Source organism: Chamaea fasciata, unplaced genomic scaffold (assembly GCF_029207755.1).
Source record: "Chamaea fasciata isolate MVZ Bird 193981 ecotype frontalis unplaced genomic scaffold, bChaFas1.0.hap1 SCAF_8, whole genome shotgun sequence".
Classification (NCBI taxonomy): Eukaryota; Metazoa; Chordata; class Aves; order Passeriformes; family Sylviidae; genus Chamaea; species Chamaea fasciata.
Window position 1 is genome coordinate 19,216,432 of NW_027094093.1, and position 24,604 is coordinate 19,241,035.

General features: G+C 42.5%; 1 protein-coding gene across 2 annotated transcripts in view; it reads left to right on the forward strand.

The window, feature by feature from the left end:
- Positions 1 to 5,653, forward strand: part of TLK1 (tousled like kinase 1) — a 68,689-nt gene extending 63,036 nt beyond the window's left edge. For both annotated transcript variants that reach the window (XM_066189964.1, XM_066189963.1), the window contains exons 19-21: positions 475 to 586; positions 889 to 996; positions 3,900 to 5,653. In XM_066189964.1, the coding sequence (XP_066046061.1) occupies positions 475 to 586; positions 889 to 996; positions 3,900 to 4,076 (397 nt within the window). In that variant the 3' untranslated portion in view covers positions 4,077 to 5,653. The remainder of the gene's footprint in view (positions 1 to 474; positions 587 to 888; positions 997 to 3,899) is intronic.
- Positions 5,654 to 24,604: the final 18,951 nt, after the last annotated feature.

Consider the following 24,604-nt stretch of genomic DNA (forward strand, 5'->3'; position numbering starts at 1 on the left):
AATATAGGGACTGAAATAACAATCACCTTTGTCTATCATATACCCTGTGGGTAATGGTATGTTTTTACTAAAAACTTGGGTGAAAGGTCTTGCCATATTTGCATTTTCTTTGATTCTTAACCAGGTCTTGCTGTAAAATGCCATATTTGGCTTTCATCTTTTCTTGCTTTGATAGATGGCCTCATATTTAACCTGGCATACCAGTTAAAAAAAAAAAGTGATAATTGGCAGTTTAGGTAAAAAATGTTTGTATTTGTGCTTGTGTGTGTGAAATAGACCCCTCTCTGACTAACTGTACAAAAACTGTAATATCAGTTTTGGTGGGTTGCAAGGTGTTGGAATGCAGACTGTAGGGCAACTGTACAGTTGTCAAAAGCTCAGAGATGTGTAGGTGAGGTGTTTGTACAGTTTGATAATGGAGCATGTTCTAGTGATGCCAGGTTCACAGACTGAAATGCCTGTTTTGTTTTCCAGGTACTTGCCTCCAGAGTGTTTTGTAGTTGGCAAAGAGCCACCAAAGATTTCTAATAAGGTTGACGTGTGGTCAGTTGGAGTAATCTTTTTCCAATGCCTTTATGGTAGAAAGGTAAGGAAAGCATTAGAAAATCTAAAGAGTTTTAGTGTAGGTGCTTGTTCTAGTAAACTGTTAATTCCCTTTATAAAGACATGAATCTACATGGAAAATTGCTTGTATTACTTTTTGGTGGTGTACATTGATTTTTGCAAAAAATCAGAAAATCCTGCCTGGTTTTTTATTTTTTGCTTTTTTATTTGCGGAATAGTTGGCAGTTTGTATTAACACTGCAACAACTTACTATAGCATAAATATTTATGAAATCAAAGTAGTTGGATAAATCTCCTGAAAAAAATCGTGTGCTTGTTTTGCAGCCATTTGGCCACAATCAATCACAGCAAGATATCTTACAAGAAAATACAATATTAAAAGCCACAGAAGTTCAATTCCCTGTCAAACCTGTTGTAAGCAATGAAGCCAAGGTAACTTTTGCTATAATCTCTGGGTAAAACATTCATCTTGAAGGATTCAGCTGTGAAATTGTTGTTAACCCAAGAATGCCATGGGATGTAGTAACTAAATATGTAGAAAAACATAATTGAGAACTAGTATTGGATGTTTTTATTTAAGCAGCCTTATTCTGGGACTTCTCAAAACCATGTACTTCAAAGCAAAACTATATATATATTCTAGAAATTTGCAAGTGGTTTTTAAGTAGGCCACCTCAAAAATTGTCTGCTTTACTTTTTCCCAGCGGACTTTATGTGTCTCATTCAGGCTGTCTCACTAGAAGTTCTTGTGAAATGCTGCTGCAAACAGTAGCAAGCTCTTCCTTAAAATAGGATGTTATTCTCTGCAGCCTTATTGGCTGGAAGAGCTACTTGACTACCAGGTACCTGTAGGATATGACCTCTAATACTCTTCCCCTTGAAAGGTCGTAGTAGGTGTGTATTAACTTAAATCTGAGTTTAGAAACACGAATTTTTGAGATTAAGAAAGAAGAAGATATTTTGATGCTGATTCAGGACATAAAACTGCCAGAATGGTTGATCTGCCACAAAGGTGTCAATTCTTCTACACAGACTGGCTGTTCAGAAACCGATTAAGGTGGTTTCCCAAATGATTACTACTGTGAGCGCCTGTAACGCAAATCCAATTCTGTGAAAGTGGAAGAAAATATTTTATGTTACTCGCTTGTAAAAACTCTCCCAATTTTTGAAAGATGCATTTATGACCAGATGCAATAAATGTACTCTTGGAAAAAAATGCCAAGATAGTAGAATGCTTATTCAAGTTTCAGCAACTAATTAAGCATGCTTAGATTTGGGACACAAGATGCCAAAAATTTAGGGATGTTAAGATTCAGCTTCTAAAGGTTAAAAGGAAAGAAAACATATTTCTAAGGGCAGCAGCTTCCCAAGAAAATAAGTCTTTTGGGTACGTAAACTTGTTGTTACAAGTGGTGGTATATTTCTGTTCATTATATTTTCTAAAAGCAGTGTTAGTGAGAAGGTTGCAGTTAAGGTTATGAAAAACTGATTGAAGAATTGTAGTTGTAATTGGGTTTTTTTTTTGATTGAGGTTTTTGTTTGCTGTTGGTTTTTCACCAGCATTTGAAAAAAATAACTATGAATGCGGCTGACAAATACGCATCATGTCACTGATACCTTTACATAGTAAGAGTTTATATCTATGTCTTTTAACTTTGCATTTCTTTGTCATTAGTAGTTTTTACGTAGAGGATATTAGGAAAGAGTAGACGGTTCAGCATGGAGAATTAGCAGCTTCATGCATTCTCTGTGTATTTGCATGCACTGTTTGTTTGAAAGACTAAAATAAACTTCCAGTATTCTCCACTCATATTAACCATTGTCATGTAATCTGTGAGAGAGGGGGAGAAATTATACTCTGGTGGAAATGCTACAAAACAATTTCAGACTAACTTCTTAATGCAGACCATTTACAATGGCTGTGTGGAATCCAAATTGTTTTTCAGATTTATAGGCCTGGCAGTTGGAAAAGAACAGCTTGTAAACTGAAATTCTGATTTGGAAAACACAGAGATTAAATAAATACGGAACCTCAAATGACATTGTTAGTTAGTTTTCAGACTGTAACTGTCCTTTGATCCTCCTCGCTGTTTCCTGTTTTGTGCAGTGGTCTCCTTTGCTTCACACTAGTGTGGCTACAGTGCCACAAAACTGTGAAGTATTTAAAAAACATTTTAGATACAAACTGTTACTCTGAGGATCTTGCAAACAGCTGTTTACAGTTTGTTTTGAAGGATTTACTGTGAAGAATTTGATTAAAATCTGTAATATCCAAGAACATATGAATACCTACTAAGAGATGTGCATGATTTTTATATTTTACCTTGTTCATGCTGGATATGCAAATGATAGAATAAATTCGAGCATGATTCCTTGGAACTTGTATCACAGATTTTCTCCTTTAATCTCCAGTTTTTAATTGGAGCAAAGAACAAACAGCTGAGCAGATTTATCAAAGAAGATATATGTAATTCTTTTAAATTAAGTACTAAATTAAGTAATGATGTGCTAATCAGTTCTGTAGCAATAATAAGGATTTTCTATCATTAAATGTTGAAGCCCAGGCTCTCAGGAGACCAAATGTTCTGTGTGTGCTAGACATTAAACTTGACAGGAACTTACAGCACAAAATGATTGGCATACACCTTATGGACCTAAATGTAGGGATGACATAGTGAGTTTAGCTACAGAGGTTTTCAATTGATTAGATAATTCTAAGTAGGTGTGATTGAGTTTTTCATGGGAAGAAAGGTTCAGCAAGGTAGTGGTTTCCTAAATATTCTTTATATAATGCCAATTGAGCTTGGCAACCATGAGTGTCAATTTCATGTTTTGCTCTACCCTGTCACAGCACGTGTGGAAATGCCTGATTTCAAAAGTCAGCTAAAGCACTGAAATTCTGTCTCTCCATCATCTAGCTTTTGTTCCCCACTCAATGGTTTTGGAAGCTCATTGGAGAAAGTAGAAAGGTTTCCTTTTTCAATCCTTTGACACTTGTTCCTGGTTTTTATTAGTCTGTTCAGGCATAAAACACGCACAAATGTAATGGGGTGAGGTGCTAATGTTTTATATGTAAATATAGTTCCTAAACATGGCAATACATATTCGAAGTGTGATTATTCAAAGCCAATTAATTTGTTGATGTTTCTTTCTGCTGTGATGTTACATTTCTTCAGTGGGCTCAGCAGTAAAATGTTACATTGTCATTTAAATTGAATTGTTTAAGAACAAGAATTTGTTTAGAAGCTAGTTTATCCAGGGGGACTTGCCTATTTGCCTGAAAGCAAATGTAAGTATTTAGAATGTTACTGTAACTTTCAACATTTCTTTTCTAGGCCTTTATCAGACGCTGTTTAGCATACCGAAAAGAGGATAGATTTGATGTCCACCAGCTGGCTAATGATCCTTATCTTCTCCCTCATATGAGAAGATCAAATTCTTCAGGAAACTTGCATATGACTGGCCTAGCAGCATCCCCTACACCACCTACGTCAAGCATTATTTCGTACTGAAATTTCTCCAGCTGAGGAATGGGATGATACCTTTGTTTAGTTTTCAGATGCAGACTTGAGCTTGAAAGCATTTGAGTGTTTTTACACAGGACAAGTTTGATAACTGTGTTTTCAGACTGAAGTCCTCCTACATAGTGTCATTTGTATGATTGGAATGGATCATTGACTGTGAATAAATGTACCCTTCTGAGAAACACCGTTAAATGTTGAAGGATGAAGGATGACACTTCCTGTTACAAACTAACAGGCATACTGTGTTTAAGACCGAAAAGGTTTTTAGTTTTTTTCTGGGGAACATTGTAAATAATCTTTTTAATAGTTTAAAGTACATTTGGTGGATACTGGAAAGTTCTAACATGAAGGGTAGTTTTTCATTATTTAAATAAAAAAAGGGTAGTGAGCAAATTTGAAAACAGGAAAAATTTTGTGCCTGGTTATAAATGAAATGAACTGCCATCTTTCCAAGACATTGATTTTTGAAACCAAAGTAAGGAGTGTGAGACGGTGAAAGATAATGTTCAGCATCAGATTTCTCAAATAAAATTAGAATATTTTATTTGGCTACTCAGGCTTGTACCTCCAAAAATGTGGTGGTGTTTCACTGAATTTAAATTGGAAGGGTCATAGGGAATTCCTGATACTTATTTCTCAAATAGATTGCTAATTTTGAACTCCGTTCAGTTTTTTAAAAATATTATATTTGCTGTGGTATTGAAACTTGTGAAACCTTCCAGGCTTCTAATAAAAGCAAGCAACAGTATGAAACCAAATGCAAACAGGTCATGTATAATGTTCTATGCAGGAATAATGATAAATTCCCTTCTAGCTCTATTGTAAATTGTTGTACAGATGTCACATTTTCAGTTAAATTTCAGCAACTTATTCCTGTACAAATGTTTAAAGTATGGCTTTTTCTAATTGGATATTGTATTTTTTTTAAGTCTCCCTCAAGGCGCTTTTAATTGCTGCTAAATGATGTTGCTTTTACTTTTACAAGAGTCAAATGACCTCCTTAAGGTGCGAGTCAACTGTACGAGAGATTGAGAACAGGCAATCCGTTAACAATCAAGGCATGTAAAGCAGATCTGTGTTGCCAATTTACAGTACAGTTCTTTAAGTCAGTTTATTGCGTTCTCGTCCTGCAGAGCGCATTGATAATAGATGTAGAAGTTGCTCATGGTTATTCTCTATTTCTCGAAGTTCCTATCAACAAGGAAATGTTTCTTGTGGCTTGTACAGGTATTTTAAAATGTGAAACATTTTCTAACTGCCTTGTCTGGTAGAAACTTATTTTTCAGAACAGTGTATCTCTCTCCTGTTCACTATTCTTTTTACTATCCCATTCTTGATGCTGAATACCTATATGTAATTTTGTCCATGTTGCAGAAAGAGGAGGCTGTATTACCACAGGTTTTCATTTAGTATTGTACAGTTAAACTGTTGCTCTTGTTTCTGATCTTGCAAGCCATTTTGTTTTCATTGTATATAAAGAAATGTTAACTGTCTCTTTAAGATGCTGCTGAAATTGTAGAGAATGTAGCCAAAACAGTAATAAACAACGGCAGTTGAAATTTCAACTTTTTCCTTGTGTGTTTTTACATTTCAGCACAGGTCAGATCACATAACCATGTCAGTGAGCAACACGAAAATATTTAAAGCAAACTCTTCTTAATTGCAAACAAAAGGCCAATAACATAATTATTAATTTAAGTGACATTGGAGGTGAATGAGGAAGATTCCATGAAACTTAAAACGTAACCAAAACTTCATTTGATTGAATAGACTGCACAGTACCAGCTCCTAAGTGTTTCAGTGGTCCTTTTTGAAATATTGAGCTGTGGGATAAGATTAGTTCATAGAATTATTGCATAATTAGACTCAAACAGAATACTGGGACTCCATCCTTTCCACTCTCTAGAGCACAGGACCGAGTGCAGAGTTCAAGGAGAATATGCGACAGCTCTAAGTTCACATTAGATTTCATTCCTTCTTATTCTGCATGTTGGTAACTGAAATTGAGCTGACAGTTTTGCCACACGAAAATATGTTGGATAGGATGAACTGTGCTTTTATTTCGTGGAGGCTGGTCAGTGTTTTGACTTTCTCAGGAGCGCTTTTGGCGCTCGCGGGAAGTCAGGAAATGCACGGTGGCAGTGCGGGCACCGGCCCGGCGCGGCCCGGGAACCCCGCGCCGTGCCACCCCCGTGGCAGCCTAAGCAGCTGACCGCGAATTTTAAAATCAGCAACCCCGAAAAGGAAAGCATGTTTTGGAATTTAAAGCATCCTGCGCGTTCCCGCTCCCTCACTGATGTCTTCCTGAACGTGCGAAAACAGGTCTGAGGCGGGGCCACCAGGCTCCCGCGGCCCGGCGGGGCACGGCACATCCCCCGGGGAGCGGTGCGGGTCCCGGCAGCGCTGCAGCTCCAGCCGTGCTCTGCAGAGCGGCCCCGCCGCGTCCGGGGCCGCTGCTGGCGGGGCACAGGGGCTGCGGCCCCGCGGGGCCTCGGCCGGGCGCCTGCAGCACCGCCCCGCAGCCGTGTCGGGCGGCCCGGCCAGGGAGGGGCGTCGCCAGCGAGGTGAGAAGTGTCTTTTGGTCCTTTATTACTCTTCAAAGAGTCCTCTGGACCTGGTGCTCTTCTCCAGAAGTGGGATATTGCATTGGGAAGGGAGACCGGAGAGCCTGGCCTGCTGGGGTGGGGGACGTGGGCTGTGTATCAGGACAGGGATGCCTCAAAATTTGGAGCCGCTGTGGTTAGAGAGTGTCCGGATATCGATGTCTAGAATACTTGAGTCTCGCAACTGCATTTTTAAAAACTCTTTTTTCCTCAGTACCAGCTCCAGCCAGAGCGAGGGCTCTGGTTTCAGAGCTGGGGGTGCCCTGCGCAGCCGCACGCTCCGGGAGCCGGCCCGGCCCGGCCCGGCCGCCGCGCCGCAGGGACCGGGCGCTGCGGGGGCCTCCGGCTGTAAAGACCCTTCCCCAGGCCTGCGCCATAACTGGCCCCAGGCCGCCGTGGCCTGGAGAGCTGAGGGCTGCGTTGCTTTTGTAGGAAAGGTGAGACTGCGCATTTTTCAAAGAAATAGTGATCCAGAAATCTCGTGTCTTTGTGTTCGGTGAAAAGAGTCTACTGAGATATATAGAATGCCCCAAGTCATCCTGAGGGTCTGTCTGGCGTTACATACCTGCCACCTGAGGCCAGTGTGTTTCCAAGTACCCTTTCCACAAATAAAGCATGTTTTACTAAGTCCTTAATGCATCCTAGGCACGGATCCCTGAAAAACTCTCTAACCTCTTCCAACACCTAAGTTTGGCTCAACTTTACTAATATCCTGACACATTTGTCCACCTTCTTCTTAAAGATGCTATCAGTGATGGCTGCATTACTTACCCTAGTGATCTCTGCTAGTTTTGCCTAGCATCCTGTCTTTCTTACTGCTCTTTAAGCCTATTATTTGCAGTCCTGGGCACTGTGGCACAAAGACCAGTTTCCTACCATGTGTAGTAGGAGCTCATGTACATGAGCTTTGCTTTCTATGCAGTCACCATGTATTTAATTTTGAACTTCATGTGTAACTTTTGGAATTAAGATTATTATCCTCTGAATAACTGAGGTTCTTGCAGTAATAATTTCAGATACTCATCTCCTAACAGAATGTTTGAAAAACTTGCTGTTGGAGAAATTGGATTTTTCTTTTTTGCTGGAGGTAGTCAAGTCACCTTGCAGTCTTTTCATTGTGTTATGTTTCCCAAGCCAGTAAAATTCTGTGTATAAATCAAGGAAAAACGATTTCCCTGGAAATCTCATTTTGTATCTAGTGTCTCTAGAGCTAATTTGGTATCATTAAGGAATTACAGGATGTCTAAATTTCAGAATCTCCTTGTACAAATCTGTGGTATCTTGTTCACTGCACCATTAAAACACACCCAGGGACTTTCTCTCTAAGCAGTGGAGGAGATCAAAGCCACATTTGCTGTGTCCTCAGAAGATGTGCAGCCATCAGACCTGCAGGTCAGCCAGCAGAGTGAAATGTTTTCTTGCTCTTGTATGAAAGCTTTGCCACAGTATTCAGCAGAGCACAACTCTGCAGACCAATGGAACAAGTGTTTCCTGGGAAGAGAATGCCATGGCCTCAGCCCCAAGCCCCTGGCCCATCCTGTTTCTGTGGTTTTGCAGTTGTGCTTACAGTGTAAAAACCAAGCAGTCCCTGGATATCACCCTTGTGTTTGCTGTTACTCTTGGGAAACCTGTTTACCCATATGCAAAGTTGGAATCGTTTTGCAGGCGGCCTGGGGTTGTGGCTTCCTGTTACTTGTAGTACTGATGTCCAGGGGGGTTGTGCAACTGCTTCCTTCTCCAAAACTGGGAGCACAATCCTTAGCAGAGTTACTGTCTTCAGTATGGTCTGGGAGCAGCCATAGCTCGAAGAGGCATAAGCTCTATGCAGCATTTCAGTGCTTAGAGGGGCCTGACAGGACCTTACTGAATCAATAGATTATTTTTGATGTTGGAATGCTGAAATATTCATAGTTCAGAACAGAAGACATGTTCAAACCAGCTTCTTCTAAATGTTGTTCACTAATAGAGAACTTGGATAGGTTAAAATATCAGTGGTATACAGCTTTGTCAAGGGCAGTGTATTATGTTAAATACATTGGCTGTATGTTCACGCATGAGGTTATTTTTTTATGGTTCTAGTTGAAGGGATAAAAGTGCCACACACTTCTCCAAGTTAATGGCTTTTGTATAATATGTGCAAATACTGTATTTCACTTTGTAGTACTCTTAGGTAGGATCTGGCAATATGTATCTCCTATTGCTCAAATGAATTTTAACTTAATTTATATATTGTCTGCACACCTTTCACTGCAATGGAATTGTTGGAACTGGGGCTTGTGGACAAAGACATCCTGTGATTCTTTAATATGTATCTTCCAACCCTCACACACTGGCCTTGCAGCTTCTAGAGCAGCTGGTGCTGTGTCCAGCAGTGCTCCACTCTTGTTACCATGCAGCCATGGTACATGATGTGGGGAATGAAATGAAAATTTCTCCTGAAATATGCAGTGGTTAACAATTAGATGGATAGCAGATTCCTGTAAGAATCAGTGTAATGATGAGGTGATGTGTGCAGGGCCTTGAGAAACACTATTTTAATACACAGAAATGTATTTTACAGCATGAGCTCTTCACTATTCATATCCCACTAATGCTACCAGAAAAGAGTTGTCAAAATGCAAGACAACAAAGACAGGAGAGACGGTTACTTGTGTTTTGTCTCTAAACTTCTTGGGACTCTCATGGGTTTAGCAAGCCTGGAATGAAAGCTGGAAAAGGGAACTGATTGTCTGTTAGCACTGTCAAAAGCTTTGCAGGAAAGAGCACCAAAAACTGCTTTCCTTTGTGCATTTGTGAGCAGGTCCAGCAGATCTTCACTTGCCTTCATTGGTAGAAGAGCGGTTTCCACTAAAACTGATAGAACTAGCAAAGTTTTAAAGGACTCAGAGAAATAGAACATGCCCCATGCTCCCAGAATTCTGCCATCTACCTCTGTCTTTGGGCTGAGCATGGTGGAGGAACAGGACTTGCCAAACAGTCACACACACAGGGCTGACCTAGCGAGGTGGTGCAGCTTCTTTCATTCCCCTACATTTGTCCCTATAAAAAGCCACATGAAGAGTTGTTGCACAGCTTTGTATATTTGCATGATGTACGACTTCCTTCATGACAGATGTAATCACCCTAACTGCTGCACAAATTGTTTGTTTCAGGCTTGCACCTGTGGCTCACTGGCTGCTGGCAGAGCTCTCCTCAGTGATTTGAGCACCTCAGTTCCTTCCCTGCATGCCCTTCTATTGCAAAGACAGGTAAGAGGTGGCAAACTGCACTTGCCCGTAGTGGATTTGGAGCATCTTGTTCCATTGGTTAAATATCAATTCATATACATTTATATGATACCACAAAATCCTTATGCTGCTTGTAGGGTTACATAAGAGTGTATCAGGTGCTGAGCTGATCTCATAAATTGTCCTCTTAGAGCTGTCAGGATAGTTTTATTACTGAGCCCAAACACATTCCAATCTAACAAATTACCATATCCTAAATGTTATTGTCCTATCACCCAATTAAGAAAACCTTTACACATAAAATAGAAGGATTACTCCTCTGTCATCCTTTATCATCTGTCAGGATTCCTGTATTTTTAACGACTCTCATTCTTTTCCACTTATATTAATATTTTCATATATTGCTAAAATGAAAATCTTAATATGTCAGTAGTACATTCAACAAATCATGGTCCTAATGGTGAAAACTTTAAAGATTGGTGTTTTTTCTCCTTATCTCAGAGGAGAGGAGAGGAGTTCATCTGAATTACATTGCAATAGCTCTTTCTATTTGAGGGCATTCTTTGATGGGCTCTGTTAATATGAGGCAGCAATGTGAAGGCCTCTTTTCCTTTTTTTTTTCCTCTTTTTTTTTCTTTTTTTTTTCTTTTTCTCCTTTCAGGTTTTGCAAAAGATTACTTAGGTTGCAAAGAATTGTGCTAGTTTTGTGCTAAGGAGCAACACAGATGAGCACAGAGATCATGGGGGAAAGCCAGTATGAGCTTTCCTATTAAAATTCCTATCTGAAACTGGAGAAAAGCAACCAGGAGTCAGCTGGGCAAGGCTCCAGATAGATGGTGTGACTGAAATAACACTTCAGCTGTACTCATTTAGCTAACTAGATGTGTGTCCAGAACACTTTCAGACTCAGCCACTGTGCATTGGGGAGATAGAAGGTGAATCGCTATACTGCCTAGTGGCAAAGTTTTATGTTGTGTTTCATCTTTAGATATACAGAAAGCAAACCCAGGACACAAGGGGAAAAGAAGTGCTGCCTGAACCATCACAGCTTTATTAGCAGCACTTCGGTGCTTATAAATCAGCCTGTGTCTAAAATCTGGTAGGTACATGAAACTCAGCTTTCCACTGGAGATGTACATGAGACACAGTGTCAGCAGCCCAGGAAAGGAGGCACCTGGTTTCCCGGTGCCCACTGGCAAAGCAGGGTGCTCTATTCGGATCACTGAACATCAGCTTTATTTGTCTGCTCCCCACACTGGCAGGACACAGAGCATGGGTGTGGCAATACCAGGGCAGCAGGAGCCTGTGACTGAACAGTCAAGACTGCTTATCCCACTGGGATATTGGACCAAGGCTTCTCTGTCTTCAGCAGGCAGGGGATTTAAATACGAATGACACTAATTTTCCTGGAGACTGGCACGGGATATTGGAATTTGGTAGAATTTGGCTGTATTTGGATAGCGATTGACTCAACAAATATTAAGAGAAACATGTTTCTCTTATAGGTTATGTAAAACAGAAGGGAATAGCTTGTAACAGACGGTGAAGGAAAACTTACTGCTTTATAGAATCCATCTCACTTGAAGCAAGAGTCTTGAAATAAAAATGAAAGCTTCTGGAGTGAAGTTTTACTTCCGCTTGGAGTTCGCAGTAGTATTGAGATGTAGTGTCTAGGAAAAGAATCTGTGAAAGGACTTAACTCCAACAGTGCTAAATTTTGTCTTCTCAACTTTTGTGTTAAGCCCTAGTCCCTTATTGGGACACTTTGGACTTTTAGGGGCTCAAATACTAAAATGATGAATCCATGAAATGCATTGGTTGGTGTCAATAGTTGGAAGCACGACTGATAAAATATATTTATAATTGCTGAAAATATTGTAATTCAGCTCATCTCTCTTCTCTGGACTTTTTTCTTATTACTGCCATTCTTGTAATTTGAAAGGGCACAATCCAAACTCAGAAGCCTTTTAAAGTATTATTTTATTATGTTCAAGTCACACATTTCCTTGTGATGGTCACTGCTCATGTTATTTATAGGACATTGTGCTGATAAAGGTGAATTAAGGATAGGAACTAGAGCTAAATTAATTTCTAATTTGGTGAAAGTAATAGTGATAGCTACTACAATATATAAGCTGCAAGGGCATTTTTCATGTAAGAAATTATAATGTAGTAGTTACTAATCCAAATAGCATGGCTCTTCTGTTTTAGGGCAGTTAAATATCCTTTCACCGTTAAAGATTTTGTTGTATTTTTGACCTGAGACAAATATTTAGTGTAAAGTTTATCTTTGTTTTCTTCCACTGCTTTTCCTGGGCAGAACACAGCTATCACATTCTACTCTGTAATCTGTACTGGAATTTATTGTGGGAGTGGGGAGCTTCTGGAGCTGTGTTGTGGCTTGGCTGACAGCTCCTATGAGTACTGGTGTGTTGTGGCTTGTGTGACAGCACCTTTGATGAGTTTGCTGTGGGAGCTGAGAACTTACTGAAGTGTACAAAATGAAGGGCTTGTTAGCCAGCACCTTTGTGGAAGTGTATTGTACAAGTGTAAGGGTTTGTTAGCCAATACCTTTTTAGTCCAAACAGTGGTCTGGTTGCTACAGTTATGGCAACTGTACAAAAAACTCATCAATGTTCCTGACACCTGGTCTGGTGTCTTTGTTCAGCCTGATGAGAATTTATGATGAACATCATGATGGGTCACCACAACAAGCATATGGGAAATACACTGCCTCTGCTTTGTTAAGAACATAGAAACCCATGGCAGGCACTCCATGTGTACACACAGAGCCAGCACAGGAAGCTGAGAAGTCATCTGAGACCTCGGGACTCTCACGGCAGCGCAAAAATCACACATAAGCCATTGCTTAACCAGTATTTTTCACTTGTAAAGGGTGAAGTGTCAGCATCTTTTCTATTTATGACTCAAGTGGACAGGTCCTTAAAACTGTTGTTCTCATAGGAGAGAGGAGTATTAGATGTGAAGAGGATTACAACAGGGGAAGCAAACACTCGCCCTTGTGAATTTGTATGAACTATATTTAGAATTTAAATCCAAGCATAATTAAACAGTGCTAATGAGACAGAGGGACTTATCTTCATTTGGTGTATAATTGGTATCACTGATTTCCTCATTCATTTTTTCCTAGTTTTAAAGCTGCCTTGTTCCAGTGAGATTAGATGGTAAAAGCTACCCTGCAGAGAGAAAGTATGTGGCCTGGAGCTAAAATTCAGTTGGAAGCCTTTTAAGGGATGCTGCTTTCATGATAGCATTGATACCTGACAGCAAAGACACCTGTGAATGTGTAGCCAACAGTCAGGCAAGGCAATCTTTGTGCAGTGTACCCTTGAAAATTGCACACAGTTTTACAAAGACCATGATGGGGAAGAGAAGTTCACCCTTTCCAGTGAAGGAAACAAAATACAGTAAGAGTTTTAATATTTGTGGGAATATAATCCACCACTATTAACTGAAGTTTGAATTCCTTCTCAAGAATATGCTCCAACTCATCCAGGAATGTGAAGCTTGCATAGGAACTTCCAGTGACATTTTGTGGTGGGCACACTGCAGCAGGTCTGGATGGAAAACGGTAATGGTCCTGCCCAACCTAAGTAGCTCTGAGCCCATAGCCAGAACAGCAGCCTGTGCTACAGCTCGGTGCCAATAGCTGATTATATTTCTGAGCAAAGGACAACAGCTACCTGCAGCTGCAGGGGCTCGACACTTTTTTTGACCTAGTCAAAGCCAGTGAAAAAAGCGGGTGCAATAGGGGAAGTCAGGTTACCAAAGTTCCATTTTTGCTTTTCAGTTTTGTCTTTGGTTAGATTCAGGCTCCTTTTAATTTTGCCTCAAATGGATACAATTTTTTTTGAGGGTTTATTCCACATGTGTTTCAAACTGCAGCAAAATCAGCTGTTTGCTCAGGGGTAGCACCAGCATGACTCTGCCTGTACATTTCAGTGCTGCCAAGCATGCCAGGGTGCTTGTGCTTACCAGCTGGCAGGGGTGCTCAGGAGCATAGGACTTTGCTCTGCATCACATCCTAGTGGGAATACTTGCAGCCAGCTGGAATCTGTTCTCAGTGACTGCCTGTAAAGATTCTTCAAACCTTCCTCCCTCCACAGTGACCACCACTAACCAAATGCCTGTCCACCCACTGAGCCAAACCAGTTCAAAGAGGAGCACTACAGTGTCTGTGAGTAAGCTCTGCTGGATAAGAAGAGGATAGAGTGAGATGAATCCCACAAAAACAACAAATGGTTTTCATCATAGTCCAGTAATTCAGCACAGACTTATCCTTTGGGTTGCTGAACCCAAGACTTTGGTTTTTTTCCCTTTTCTGGAAGGGGATTTGAACATTTCCCTGCTAAGACTGCTATGCAGATTAATCCGAGACATAGGAATTGTTACGAACATTTGGTCTCAATTTCCCTTTGCTCAGTTTCGCTGGACCACTCTGACTGCCACCCTCTTAAATACCCCTCTCTCTTTTGGAGGTTGTCTCTTTTGACTACTTAGGGCCCTGTTTGCTGTTCCATAAGGTGAGACTTGCAGCTGTGCTTCCTGTTCATCATTACCTAGCTAGGCTATTCAGTCAGCCCTCTGGCTACTTACTGATAGTCAATAGTGCTGGGTTTAACTTTCCAGGGGAACAGATCATTTTAGAAGTTGTTCTGCACCCCCAAAATACCTTCATCTGCTTACATATTTCACAGAATGGCATGTCTGCTCTTGATGGTTTTTCACAGTAACAGTCCAGGTGTTCAAGCTCTTAATGCTGCCTTGTGGTTGAACAACATTGAGAAAACACCTTTGGTAACCAGAACTGAGAGCAGCAGCAAGTACAGCCGCTCCACTTGTGAGCAGTCCAGAGCCACAGCCACTTGTCCAGAGAGGTCCTGACTGTCTAGAGCCATGAAAAATTCCATGACTCTCAAAGTGTCAGAGACTGGAGTCTTAAAAAAAATGAAAAGTCTTATCACTGCTTTCTGCTGCCTTAAACATAATTTTCAGTTATATTTCTTCTGAACCACCTTAGCCTAACTGCTGGGGGGTTCCACTGTCAGGATTAAACAGATGTTTTATTTCCTGCTAGAGGTAGGTGAAACAGTAATCACCAGCTCTGCCTCATTGGCTGCCATGTAGTCTGGAAAGGCACCATATGCCCAGCACTCAGACTGCTACAGACAGGAGGCTGGGGGCATTATTTATTACTTGCCTAATCAATTTAAATTCTGTATTTCTTTCAGAAAGCACATTTCTAGTCTTTATAAGGAGATACGTACAGGACACATCAAGTAACCTCCTCTAATGAAGTGCATCTTCTGTTTAAACAGCCAGTATTGTGCTTGCACAGCATATGGAGCTAGAAGCGAAGACCTGGCACTTGGAGCTGCACTGTACTCATGAGCTGCACTCAGCATCACAGTTACTTGTAGAGGTTGTTCAAGTTCAACCCCAATAACAACAGTTTTTCTTTTAATATTTTGAAGGGTTCTCCTTGAAGGGAGTGTGGTGCCTCTCCTCCAGCAGGCACACGGTGTGGGTGGAGCAAGCTGCTTCTAGAGGCTGTCCTGCCTCTGGAAAACTGCTGTGCACCTTCACAGTGACAGCATGTGGTGTCTCAGGTGGCAGGCGTGGGGCAGTGTCTCTCTCCCACCAACTCACTTCTGATTCTCTCTCAGGCCAGCCCACATCTTCCACAGAAGCTGCAGGGCTCAGAGTTGAGCACAGGCTGGGGCTGGATGGGTGGTGACCAGAGCGTGCAGAGCATGCCAGGCACTGGATGTGGGTGGCAACTTCTGCTTGTTTCTTGGGAGGTCCAAGGAGAAGCAGTTGTAAATGCAAGGCACTCCTTGTATGAGGATGGTAAATGAGGAATCCCCTGCAAGAGCTGGCAGTGGGACCCCTCTGCTCCATGGAGCAGCCAAGCAGAGTGCCAAATGCAGTGATTAGCAAGAAGACAGCTTGCCCTTTAGCAGATCTCTTTCACCATCTCTCTTCCTATATACCACAAGAAATGTCCCTGTGTTTTTGGCAACCCATTGTAGCCTTTCTGAATCATACTACAAGGTCCAACCTACACAGGACACGTAGAGTAAGGGGAAGAGGAAAAAAGGGGAGGAAGATGATAAAGTGGACAAGAATCTGAGAGGCCTTCAGACCTTATCTTGAAGTATTACCTCGGCAGCGCTGGTTATGGCAGCAAGTCCTTTCGAGCAGGAGTAATGTACTTAGTGAGGGAGGGTGTTGAGTTGTCAGAGGCAGAAGTTTGTAGACTGACAAGCAGGCATTGTGAGGACAGGAGTAAAGGCTGACACAAGTACTTCTTCAAACTGCTGAGGGACTGGGGAGCAGCCCAGACTGGACTTCAGCAGTGCACATGTGCGGGTAAGGATGCACGAGTACGCTTGTGTGTGAGTGACGTATGGCAGCTTCCAAGGAGTGTTTGAAAAATATTTGGTTCAGTTCCCCACAGTCCTTAATATTTTACCTGAATTCCTCCAAGTCTTTCTATTCCTATATGATGCATACTTTTAGGCTAAAAATATTCTGAAGCACAACGCAATCCATAAGTACATTATTTTTGTTACTTTTAGTAGTTAGGAATGAAAACAGTCAGGAACTGGGTTAAGAACAGTAAGTTCCTTTTCATTATTAAACAGTTAGTGCCCAGACTACAAGTGTGGTTTTGGGTTGTGCGGCTTTTTTGGCTTCTCTCTGAAGAGGTGTTAACGGGAAGATGGGTAAGAAACCTGTTTCAAATAAAAATGCACCTTTGAAACAAAGGTAATTGTTTCACGAATTCAGTAATTTCTAGTACATGGCATGTTATTTGGCAATACGAAGACTTCCAATTGCTTTCTTTTTTATGGAAGTTGTAGCTGCTCTCTTAAAGGATTTACCCAAGTACTGCTTATATCTACAAAAACATCTCCTATTGTCAGACTTCTGAGCCTTAGTAAAGCAGTGTCACTGCCTGAGACCAGACTTTTTCTGTTTCCTGTTTCATGTGAACACATATTTACCTGAGGGCATAAGCAGTATTGTGAAATAGCTTTTAATATCTTTTCTTACAGTTCTAGCTTTTAGCATCATAGTTGATAATACTTGACTGATGACTCAGTTAATACTGAGCTGCTGTTTGCAAAAATTGCAAATTTGTTTACAAGTTCTGATGTTTCTTAAAGAAGTTGCACTATCCCTGTGAGCCAGCTTCAGTTCCCTGACTCATTCTTTCATGTGTGTAACACTGCTTATGGTATGTGCACATCTCCAAGCCTGTGCAATGGGTAGGTACTTAGAAACGCCTGGATGGGAGGTTTAAAATATTCAGTTTGATTTTAAGGACTATTTTGAAAACTCACTAAACAGAATTTCAGGGGAAATCAGCTTGAAAGATAATGGTGAGATGGCAGCAAAATGGTCACTGTGAAGTCTTAGCTATTGAAGTGTCTGTATGCTCTCTCTGTACAGTACCAAGAACTGGAAGCTATTTCTATTATGCCAGTTGAGAATGTAGTGGGCTTTGCTGAAGATTGACTATTTGTCTCCATCATTCATTCAGAAGCAAGATCACTGAAATGAACTGTTTGTTCTTGAAAGCTGCCAGCAGAGGATGTTGGCAGATGAACTCTGAGGGCTGGGAAAAGATGTGTTCAGGAAGCAGGACCTGGGCACTCCTCTAATGTCCTTTCTGCACATGAGAATGTCCAGACAAGTCAACCCTCAGTGAGTCCCATTACTTCCAGTGCCCCTCATCAAACACAAAGCTCACAGCTCTGTGTTGCTTTTGCTAATACTATAATCATCCACTGCTGGCTTTTCTTACATATCCAGCAAGCCTATGTTGATTATGGGCTGTGCAGCTTGAGTTCACTCATGTTTCCTATGTTTTTAGCTTCTGTTGGGGTTTCATAGCTCACCTAAGATGCAAGGGCCATGAACAAAGTATGTGAATATGCAACCACTTGCTGGCAGAGCAAACAGCTCTCAGACAAGAGGATTGTTGTTAAAATGTTGTTTTGTTGGCAGAATAGGCTTTCCTGGTTGCCCAAGGTGAACTTGACCTCTGTGGTTGTTGAAGCTCTCTCTTGTGGGCGAGTTGAGCAATGCTGGAATGCAGCTTTTAAGATGGATTAACTGTGAACTTAATAAAGGAAACAGTTCAGAGAGAGTAAAAATTTCACATTGCTCAACTAAGGATGAAACATAACTTTTGATCCTATAGGACAAAAGTTCCAAGGCTGTGAATGTGATTGTTTGATAGGGTCACAGTCATTTTGTCAGTGCAGAGTAATGTTTGCAGCCTCCTCCTAGGACAAAATTCTTCCTTTCCAGGTGCAAGAGGGGCAGCAGAGAGGCAGGTGTGTGGCCAGTGGACAGAGACTGCACTCTCCTCCTGTGAGTAAAGTAACAAAATTGTGTACACCACCTCACCCCTTCCACCTAGAGCAGGTCTCCATGTGACATGTTCTGGCCTTTGAACTCTGAAGTCTTGATGCAGTTTCACATGCACAAACCCAGAACTTTGTTTCTAAACTGAAATCATATGCACAGGCTGTTTGTAAGAAATACCAGTCATCTACCCAAGTAAAATTCTGAATTGCTAACTGCACACTGGCCTAAGGATAAACACGAATTGAGGTTTCAGGAAAAGGAGGTGTTTGTTCCTGGCTCAGCTCAGCGGCTCTCTAGCCATCATCTGCAAATCTCAGATATTCCATAAAATGGCAGATTACTATCCTTTGACTCTATTGCCGGGGCTGCTGGGCAGAAGTGCTGGAGGTTCACATGAGCTAAATGAAGTTTGGTTGAAGCCATGGATTTGGTTTTGGTTTATTTTGAGATTAGCTCTTGCACTTTAGGTGTTTAAAACTGTGCTATGGCAGGTGTTGGCTCTGCAGCTAAAAAAACCCGTTTCTCCACAGATATTAGAGGGAAATCAGTTTGAAGATTTTAGTTTTCTGACCTACACAGGTTTTTACTAGGAGGCACACCGCAGTGCAAGACACTGTGCTGGGCTGCACAAATATATGTTAAGCCTTGGTACTTGGAAGAATGTACAGAGGAGGATTACAAGAATGAGTTATGAACTACAGACACTTAAAAATGAAGAAACACTTCTGCAGTCTGATTCTTGCCTAACATTGCAGGATTCAAATCTAAAATGAAACAGAGTCTAGGTGTCTGAATCCAAGTGAAGAACCAAAAAATCTGAGCTTAGTGCCAGCTAGGCCTCCGTGTTAGAGAGTGATTGTGAACACTTGTTTGACTAGTACAGACAAAGCCTGTGTATAATCAAGGAAGACAGGGTGCCACAATCAAACATCCCTGATCCTTATCTTGCCCCCTTTGACTTAATTGCATAATTAGCACATAGATCACAGAGAGGTTGGAGCGATTATCCAGGCCTCTCCTTCAGCATTACAGCATCTCAAACAAGTCCCTGCCTATAAGGATTTGCTTTCTTCAGAACTTTCACCCGGTCCCATGGTTAGCTCGACTAAGTCAGCAAACTGCCAAAAAAACTCTGAGACTTAGAAATAGCTTAAGCTCAGCCCATTTCTGCCTTCAGATCAGTTGGTTTTACAGTTCCCAAGCGCCATCATTCTGCATCCACCTGGCATCCATTTGACTACAGTTGCTGCTGGTGGGGGTACAGGAACTAACCACCCTCGCTTCTGGGTCCTACCCTGTCAATTCAGCCAAAAGAAACTAGTGCACGCCATCTCGTGGCCCTGCACAGCTATTTCCCGGGAACGAAAGTGGCTCCAATTGCGCCAAGGAGGTTTGATGTGGACAGGATTTAAAAATAGGCTTTCAAAAGCTCCGACCATCTGTACCCCCACCCCCAGCGATGAAACGTTCACCATCAGTGCTTTGTCCACACTCCTGCCTTGACCTTGCAGCCAAAGCAGCTGTTTCCTGGAGCAGCAGCAGAGCATCAGACTGCAAAAGGCACTTCTTCAGCACATGCTGACATGGCTGTTGAGGCAAGTCCAGGGTGCCAGTGAACACAGCCCCCAGACCAGCCTTTGGTGGAGCAGGAAATTACCATATTCATTTTAGAGTAGGTCATACACACATAAATCATTTTTAATTACATGCGAAGTTGGGATGTTCATAGTCTATCTATCCTCATCTGCTGCCTGGACTTGTTAAAAAACTCCATGTGTCAATGCTCTAAATAAAGCTAATGTGCCTTTCATAACTGTTCATTAAGAGCTGATTATATGTACTCATGAAAACAAGGTTACATCAGCTGTCCGTCCTTTGGTGTATCTTAAGCTCCTATTCCTCCTTTCTCTTTTTGGTGGGAAAATCGCGTCATTTAAGAGACCCTTGCCAGAAGTCGTTAAGGTACAGTTTCATCACATTGAGTTGAGGGAATTAAAAAAAGAGGGACTACACAATAGTATGACTTCAAGGCCGGTGTTTTCATTTTGAGTAGTAAGTCTTCAACTTTGCAATGTTTATGACTTTTTAGCTGAGAGATTACAGCTTCAATCTGCACCACTGAATCATCTCCAAATTTGAAGCTGCGTTATCTTCCGCAGAATTGTTGATGGTAACAGTGCCTTACTTCCACTGCTCTCGTAGCTGTCAAAAGGCTGGCTATATAGTCAGCAACAAGGGACGTAAAATAGCTAACAGAAATGCAAAACTTCAGACTAAGCATCTTCTTTTGTCTGTTACTAGAGACAAGTGCACAAGACCTATGAAATTCTATGTTCTTGGAAAGCATAGAATCATGCCAGAGAACACTGTGCCATACTGCAAGAACAAAAACATCTACCCAAGGACTGTAGTTTAAAATACCTGATTACAATCAGCAATTGCTCTAAATGTGGGTTTTGAGGAACATTTTTACTCTCCTTGCCTTGGAAGTTTGTAACAAAGTTGCAGCAAAGGCTGTTAGACCTGTGAGGCACAATGAAGCTCGATACTAACATACTTTGTTAGAGGAAAGAAAAGAGGGAACATCCTTCCTCTCATGTCAAGGTTTAATTCTGAGATATATGACACTGGATTTACAAAGGTAAATAAAAAGACATTCTAAGAAATATTGTAGTTAGTTAGCTGAGACTCCGTTTTCTTCATGCGGGAGAAGCCAATTCCTCATTCACATCACTCACTTTATACAGCTCTCACAGACCCCGTGTGCAGCACCTATTGGCTGCTGGTGTTCTTACCGCTTCAGTTATTGGTCAGAAGGGGATCTGTGTGTGTGTGCCAAGATTCAGGTCGTTTACATTTTTCCTTTATGGGTTCTCACGGAGCAGATCACATTGTTTACACAGATGCATTTTATTTTGCAACCCAAGAATGGGTTGTTGTGTTAAGGAACCTTTCATCCCAAGGTTGTTCTCGCATGGGAACTTGCAAATTGCTTAACAGCGCTTAGAAGAGGTAACTTTATTAATTTAATAGAGGGGGCCTGATTTTATGAGGCCTTTCTTTTATAGTTTTTCCACCTGTCACAACATCTCCCCCTTTTTTATTAATTTTTAAAAGCTCGTATGTTCTGATGTTAAAGCAATTTGCATCTTATTAAGGCTGTTACCGGTAATCTATTAAATATGGAACAAGATACATTAAAAACCGATTACAATCAACAAAACTTATTAAATCCAATCATGTCACTGACACAGGGCCTCGAAGCATAATAAAAATAATTTCCAATGTCTCTAGGGGAAATTTTGATAAATGACCATTGTTTTAAAGTCCAAATCGTTGAGACTCAGGAGAAAGTCCTCAGGGGAAAGAGAAAGAAAACTGCGGCCGCTTCCACCTTGCAGCCGCCGCGTTGGAGAGGAAGAACCAAACGCCGCCGTGCTGTGCGCACATCCGCAGGGGTTGGATTCTTCACTCTGCAGTGCCCGGGCAGCGGGAGCCGTGCGGACCCTCCCGGGGCTGCTGCGTCCCCTCTGCCCCCAAACCCGCGGGGGAAAAGCGGAGGGGGAAAAGCAAAACAGAAAAACCTCTGAAGGCCGCGTGTAGCAAAGGGGAGAAAACACCGAAAACAAACACAGAAAAGGTTAAAAAGGCTCAAAGCGCTCGTGGCTCCCACCTCCCGGCCCGGGGCCGCCGGGGCTGTTGAAAATCCCGCGCAGAGCCCGTGAGGGAATGCGGGAACGGCATTGGAGCCTTCGGCTCCGGAAAGGGGCTGTGAGCAGGAAATGGTGTCCGGCTCCTGCCGGCTGCAGAGCCCGCGCGTTCCCCGTGGAGCTGCGAACCCGGCGGGCTCTGGGCTCGGGGTTTTCCGGAGGATGAAACTGACCCGGCGGAGCCCCCGCGGCTCCCGGGGAGCGGCCGCCGCCATCGCCGCCCGGGGACACCGAGCCCCGCCGGGGCCGTTTGACAGCGGCGCGGGCACACAGAGCCCGATTCCCGGCTCTTCGTTCGCCTGGCTTAGACTGAAAGCAGTTTCAAAGTGGCGATAACATCGTTTAATAGTCTTTTCAACATGAAAAACGGAATTAAAAAGTAACTTTCCCATCGTTCATGGGCAGAGGGAACAGAAAAGGACCTGCAGACACAGGAGGTACTGACCGAGAGGTCTCTGGAGCCCGCGGGGGGGCGGTTGCCGCAGCAGCTGCGGTCCCTTCAGCAGATGGTAATTTTTAAACTAATTTCTAATAAAATACTTTGTAGGTAACGATTTTGTGGCTACCATATCTTCCCCTATGGCCGCTGCCCACAAAAACTGCCCCAGTTCGTCCCACCTTTCGGTAGAGAAGGCGTTTTGTTCATCTATTCTCAGGCTGTTTTCCACGCCATAGCAATAAAGTTCTCAATTCCCTTTCATCCTCTTTTATCCCGTTTGCGCAGTGTAAGTGCCCACACACGTATTATCGCTGGTTCGTCAGCTGAAATTCGTGATCTAAGATTTCCCGTATTTTACCCCTTTTTTAAACTCACAATCTGGATGTTACCCCGCGGCCTGTTTGCGGACTTTCGTGCACGTTAAGCTCCGCGGCGCCTCTCTTCCGCGGCGCGATTCTTCCACAGATTTTCCGCTCTTTTTGGCCTCTGTCTCCCCGGCTCAAGGCCGTAGCCCTCCCACTCTTCATCGATCGCTTCGTCGTATTTCCACGTCGTATTTCCACAGTTCTTCAGACCGCGCCTCGCGTCTCCTGGGACGGTCTATTTCCCTGCTCTCGGCCGTTCCCCACGGCTCAAGGCCGTGCTCCCCCACGACTGGAGATCGTGTCTCCCCCATCTCCGGTTCTTAACCCTACACTCACCGCGGTGTTTGAGCCCGCTGTCTCCCCCTGTCTCAGTGGCCGCACTGAATTTTTCGGTCTATGCTCACTCCGTGCCGGGCAACGCCTTCCCTCGAGCTGTGTTTGTTTCTGGGTTTGTTTCTGTACGTTCCACGCCGTCCGCGGCCCCGGGCGCTCCCCGCTCGGGTCCCGCTCCGCCGCCGCTTCCTGTCTGAGCGTATTTTGTGCCGTCCCGCGGCCGGCCGGAGCCACAGCCTTTCGCTGCTTTGTATATTCGCTATTTGAAATTCGTTTCGCTGCAAAGCTCTTCGCGACTTCGCGCGTTCCGTCTCTCGAGTGGGGTCATCAGATACTACAATAAGTTAGCCGAGACTCCATTTTCTTCATGCGGGAGAAGCCAATTCCTCATTCACATCACTCACTTTATACAGCTCTCACAGACCCCGTGTGCAGCACCTATTGGCTGCTGGTGTTCTTACCGCTTCAGTTATTGGTCAGAAGGGGATCTGTGTGTGTGTGTGCCAAGATTCAGGTCGTTTACATTTTTCCTTTATGGGTTCTCACGGAACAGATCACATTGTTTACACAGATGCATTTATTTTGCAACCCAAGAATGGGTTGTTGTGTTAAGGAACCTTTCATCCCAAGGTTGTTCTCTCATGGGAACTTGCAAATTGCTTAACTATGCTTAGAAGAGGTAACTTTATTAATTTAATAGAGTGGGCCTGATTTTATGAGGCCTTTCTTTTATAATTCTACCTGTCACAACAGAGAAACAGCAAGTGCCCCACTTAGCAAGGCACACACTCCAAACAGCTGAGGAAAGAAACTGCTCACAGTATGAAAAAGTATTTGGGGTCTTTGACACGGGCTTTTGCCGTAACAGATGATGACAAATGTGCAGCAGTAGGGAAGAGGAAAGACAAATACTTGTCTTTGATAAAGGTGATAAAGATAAGACAGAACAACAGGTATTAGATAAGGCTTCCGCTTGAATGAATTATTAGAGACAATATTATTTTGATCAGAAGTCAGATGCAACTACTGCTCCAAACACTGCCAAAATTAATTACACAGCTGTTGAGACAGACTTCATCTCGAGCCTGCTGATAATATGGATAACATTTGCATATGCTTGAAGCAACCACATATAAATGAAATCCCAGTAATATAGAAGGACTGGAATGGTACAGAAGGATTTTCCACAGCAGCTGTACCTGGTAACAAAAGCAAAGGCTATCACCTGGAGTACAGTGCACATAACAGTTTCTACAAGTGCATCACCTACAGTTAATCTGCAATTTTTGTCCTAAATCTGAATTTTAAAAGCCAAGTATGAAGCATATGCAGGCAGATTTAGTGACTCATAGCTGCAATGGATGTAACCATAAGTGCTGATCCTGCCTGCCGTTAAGATGTCTGGCATTCCCTCTTGAACCCACTCCTCTGGAAGG